The sequence below is a fragment of the Petromyzon marinus genome, chromosome 40 (assembly GCF_048934315.1).
Source record: "Petromyzon marinus isolate PM22_M1 ecotype Great Lakes invasive population chromosome 40, UKy_Petmar_22M1.pri1.0, whole genome shotgun sequence".
NCBI classification, from domain to species: domain Eukaryota; kingdom Metazoa; phylum Chordata; class Hyperoartia; order Petromyzontiformes; family Petromyzontidae; genus Petromyzon; species Petromyzon marinus.
Window position 1 is genome coordinate 4,615,007 of NC_133706.1, and position 5,088 is coordinate 4,620,094.

Consider the following 5,088-nt stretch of genomic DNA (forward strand, 5'->3'; position numbering starts at 1 on the left):
GGGCAAACCCAACAAGAGGGCAACACTGGAGAGTCCCTTACCCTCGGCCCTTCCACGGCGACGATCCTGAAGCTGTTCCTGGCCGCGTGGTGGTAGTAGGCCACCACGATGGCCTGCTTGCTCACCGGCATCCAGGCCTTCTTGGTGGCCGGGTCTATCTGGAACACGTGGGCCCTGGTGGTGAACACCGGCTGTTCCCTGCGGACGCACACACGGTGGGCCGGCCACCTTTAGCGCGTGTGGCCGCAATTGGTGCGACAGTTCCGAGCTGTCGGGACACAGGAGACACACATTTTACCAATTAACTCTTTCGTTTATAACGTTCATACGGCGAGCGCTGCCTGTGACCAACTCGCCTGGCGTGTGCCCGATCTCGTCCGAAGCTAAGCAGGCTTGAGCCCGGAGAGCGTTTGGGTGGGCGACCAGCACCGTCATGCATAAGAGGCAGGCGCAATAGGCGTCGTGGGCAGCAGAGTTCAGTGCAGAAGAATACAAAAAAATCTGTTCTGCGCTCCACCGGCCTCCGTCTTTCGCCAGCCTGCATTGACCAACGTGAAGTATGGGCAAATATCCCTCAGGGCCATAAATGCGTGGGGTGGGGGTGGGGGGGCACACATCCAGCAGCAGATCGACAAACATGCTGTGCATATACAGAAAGTGCTGCTTAAAGCAACGGCACAGCACAAATCCCATCCAGCAGACGAGCGGCAACTCCTCTTTCCCGCAGTGCGGCCGATGATTCCGCTCAAGGGCCGGGCCTCTCGTCCCACAGGCGTGCAAGAAAACGCTGCCGCTTCTGCTGCTGCTGCTACTGCTGCTTCTACTGCTGCTGCTGCTGCTGCCGCTGCTGCTGCTGCTTATACTGCTGCTGCTGCTGCTTCTGCTGCTGCTGCCGCTGCTGCTTCTGCTGCTGCTTCTACTGCTGCTGCTTCTGCTGCTGCTGCTTCTACTGCTGCTGCTGCTGCTTCTGCTGCTGCTGCTTGCTGTTCTGCGCAGTCAGCGTCGTCCGCGATGGACAGCCCAAGAAGTGCTGCCTCGAGATGGAAAGGGCAGCGCGTGCGAGGTGGAGACATCTCACGCTGACTGTTGAGAAAAGTAAGTGGGCATGGGGAGGTCACGTTGCTCGAAGGGTTGGCGGTCGGTGACTGAGACGGGCGACGGAGCGGCATTTCCCCTGCTGTGTTGGTCTCACCTGATGACGGTCGCTTGTGTTCCCATCGAAACGTCGTGATCTATTATTTTCTACCTACGTGACTTTACCAAAAGAACCAAAGAGTGTGGGTCGACTTCTGGCTGTCGCCTCCCTCCAGGCTGGGGGAAATAAAGACCCGACCGGCACAGAGCACCGTGCGGTGCCACCGACAGCGGCAAAGCCTCCGTAAGCCGCAGGGGGTACGGGGGCACCGGCCGAGGTTGGTTAGCGGAAGCGTGTGGCTTTCCCGACGCAGGGCCCCACCACGGGGACATGACCCCCCCCCCCCCCAACGGTACCCCCTCCACCCAACGCTACCACCCCCAAAGTCTCCCCCAACACCACCCCACCCCTCTCCCCTCCGCTGCTGGTCAGGTGCCCAAACTAAAGCTGAGTCGACGCACTGAGCGCCGCCGGCCACGGGCACCGCAGACGAAGCGTCGGGACGCGACCGCCATCGGCGCCGGCACCACAGCGGTCGTTTGGAGGCGCTTGCCCCCTTCCACAAAGAGCGGCGCTGCCGCTAACTCCTGTAAAACAAAACCCCCCGGCTCGACGCGGATTTATGACCTCGCGGTTCCCTAAAATAAAGTAGCCCCCCCCCTCTCCACCGTCCTCCCCCCCACCTCTCTCTCTCTACCTCCCACGTCCCGTTCCCCTCCGACCCTTGCTTGGCCACGTTCCCCCCGATCGGTGCGGCGCACGCCGGCGCGCAATAAATAGCGGCGGGAGGGGCAGCCGCCGTGCGGGGCGGCGGCGATGGGGAAACCGCACGGACGCTCGCCGCGCTCGTGGACGGCGGAGCCGTGACAGGCACGGGCACGGACGGACGACAACAGGCACACAGCTGTTGCTCGCGCACGCGAGGGGGATGACAGCGGAGACGTCGGCGATTACGAGACCAAAAAGCGGGATGTGCGCATTGCGTGGGACGAGCTAGGATGTCGCCTCCCACACCAGGGATCTAAAACGAGGGGCGGCGGGAAGCTCGCACAAGCGTTAGGGGGCTCGCAGTCCAATCAGGGACGGCGAGCAGACATTGCCGCGTCTTGTGAATAAGATTGTGGAGAAGACCGCAGGGTCACCGCGCTGCACAGCAGAGAGAGAAAGGTAGGGTGGCTGTGACAGCAGCAGCAGCAGCTACGGGCTGCTGTCACATGACCGAGACAGGGGCGACAACACCACCACCACCGCTGCTGCTGTGTCACATGACCGAGAGAAGGGAGACAGCAGCCGCCCACTACGAGGGACCCCGTGGGACCTTGTGTGAAAAGCATTTTCCACGCGCACGGCAGTGCGAATTCCTTTTCGAGGGGCGCGTGTGTCCGCGCACGCACGCGCTCACGCACGCACGGCTCGCAATCGTTTGGCCTGCCCGCGGCGGCCCCCCGTGAGCATGAAGGGCGTTCATGCGGCTCCGTGCGGGCCCAGTGAACACGCCGCCGCTCCTGCTGCTCGCTGCTAAAGCTGCTGCTAAAGCTGCTGCACCTGTTGCACCTGTGGTACTTATTCAAACTAACAAAAAATGTTTTACCACGTAAGACCCACTGAGCTATGTAGCTCTTTTTCAGAAGTGACCTGGCCACAAATGGTAGCTCAACGAAGTGGCTCGTCATCACGTGGAAATGTATAGCGGCCAAATACTCTAAACGCCGTGATGTTGATTCTAAATGTGGAGGGAAAAACCGGAGGACCCGGAGAGAAATCCACGCAACCACAAGGAGAGATACACCGCAGACTCCAAATATACAGGAATCAGCGTTCGGATTCGAACCCACGACCTCCTGTATACCAGGCAAGGTAGTTAACATCTCGCCACCGTGGCACATGCGTGCACCGAGCCTGCGGTACAAAAGCGTCACAGCTGTGGAGCTCGCCGATGGCGCATCGTGGTGGCTGCGGTTGACCGGCACGGTTCAATTCAGATAGAAACGTGAGCCTCAAACCTCCTCCACGTGACCCCGTCGTGCGTTCTTCTGGAGCATTATGGGTAGGAGCGTTTGCGATCGGAACTGTGTTGTGTTTTCTCCAGATATAAATACGAAAAATGACGTTCAGTCCGTCGGAATTTTCTCTCTCCAGGACGTCGCCGAGTGTTTTTAGAAGCCGTCGGTGTTGATAATGATACGGACGCAGCAATGCTTTGCATCCCTCAGTAAAACGTACATTTTAATCGAACAAGGTTAATACAAATTTATTTAAGTATCACTGACGGTTACTCGCGGTGTATAATTATAATGTGACATGTAAACAGACAGTTTTAATCTGCAAAAATAACCGGGATCATCGCGCTCAATAATTTAAACCGATGAATGTGGCACTTTGCCAAGCACTGCATTATTATTAAACGAAACATCGCGCCCGAGGGGAAGAAGTGTCAAGGATTTTTGAACACGTCTCGTAGACAAAAATAGCTGACCCACATACATCCACAATGCATTTTTTTTATTTCTTTAATGTCCCGTGTTATATAAACCTTTCCTCGTAATAAGAGACATGTCCAGTGCATTGTGAATGCACACACACACCTCACACACTTCACATGCACACCTCGCACACACGCACAACCACACGCAGACTCGCGACCGTGAACTTACCCCATGATCGGCGCCCGACGCTTGGATCCACGACTCTCAGGATCTCTCTCGGTCGCCGCTCCTCTTCCGTCCGCCCTCCGACGAAGCCTCCTGCGAGGGGAGTCCGTGGAGGCTGCTGGCTTGCGGTGACGCCGGTGGCTGCTGCGGCGGCGGCAGCGGTGGCTATATCGGCTCGGTCGTATTTCGGGAAACATCAGAGGTGGACGGGGGCCACGCTGGCACGGGGATGGGAGGGCTGCTGACGGGAGGGGTGGTGCTGTATGTGGCGTTAGAAAAAAACAAGACACGACACACGTCTCTATCGCCCGGGATTCTTTTTCTCTCCTCTCCCCCTCCTCTCCTCCGGCAGGCGCCAAACGCCCCGAGCCCCGGTCTGCATCACGAGGGCACTTTCTCGCGAGCGTCGCGAATCCTCGGGAGGAATCCGCGGCTCCGAGTCGCGACGGGGACGAGTTGGCGGTCCCGCAGTTCGCAGAGCGAGCGACCGCGAAGCGAGCGATCGGCTGCAGCGTTTGGCAGCAAAGTGACTTGGTCGTTCTTTCGCCTGGTGGTGGTTTTTATTTTAATTGGCGAGCTATTTCGCGATCGCGCGCACGCGTGCCGCGTAATTGCGTGTCACAAGGGTAATAATACTCGCACAAAGGGTGACTTCTAATTCGTGTGTAGTACATGATTTATTCGTTTTATAACCCGCGCGCACTTTTCTGTCTGGGTCTTAGAATCGGTGACAATAATCGCGTAGGACGTTTGCGTACGGCGTGCGTGCGAACGCACCCTGCGTTTATTTACGAACGAGGTGAAGGCCCAGCAAGACTACGAGTCTGTTACACAAGCAAGGCCTGGGGAAATAACGGAAGCAGTACAGTGTGTGTGTGTTTGTGTATTTGTTTACGCGTGCTTATTTACATAAACAGACACGACCTTTACGATGAAACCAGACCATCACGAAATCTAAATGGGAAACCCGCAAACACAACAACTGTTAAGGAAATGCACGCATCATTCATTTAGTGTGGACGCAATATTCATTTCTAGATAATGAAGCTTTCTACTTACCGCGTAATAATAAGTGATAACAATAATTCCCTTGTATGACTGGATATCTCAGAGTGTCAAGACTCTTTTTTCAGGCAGGTGCTGCTACTTTGGGACATTTGGCCAGTTTCGTTTAAGGAGTGGTTTGGCTTCGTGTCGGAGAAAATCTGCACGTGATGGATTGAAGATTCCACGACAAACACCGCGTCGGTTGCAAAACACGCGGACCGCTCCGAAGAGGAGAGAGATGCGAGCGAGCTACAC

The 5,088-nt window shown here is 56.7% G+C and overlaps 1 protein-coding gene across 4 annotated transcripts in view; it reads right to left on the reverse strand.

The window, feature by feature from the left end:
* Nucleotides 1–4,293, reverse strand: part of LOC116950683 (homer protein homolog 1-like) — a 30,788-nt gene extending 26,495 nt beyond the window's left edge. For 2 of the 4 annotated variants that reach the window (XM_032968640.2, XM_032968639.2), the window contains exons 1-2: nucleotides 3,790–4,282; nucleotides 42–198 (exon numbers count right to left, since the gene is read on the reverse strand). In XM_032968640.2, coding sequence (XP_032824531.2) covers nucleotides 42–198; nucleotides 3,790–3,983 — 351 coding nt within the window. In that variant the 5' untranslated portion in view covers nucleotides 3,984–4,282. Of the gene's footprint in view, nucleotides 1–41; nucleotides 199–1,192; nucleotides 1,442–3,789 lie in introns of those variants that run through there. The other 2 variants (XM_076073043.1, XM_032968641.2) reach the window with 2 other exon arrangements.
* Between the last annotated feature and the right edge of the window lie 795 nt (nucleotides 4,294–5,088).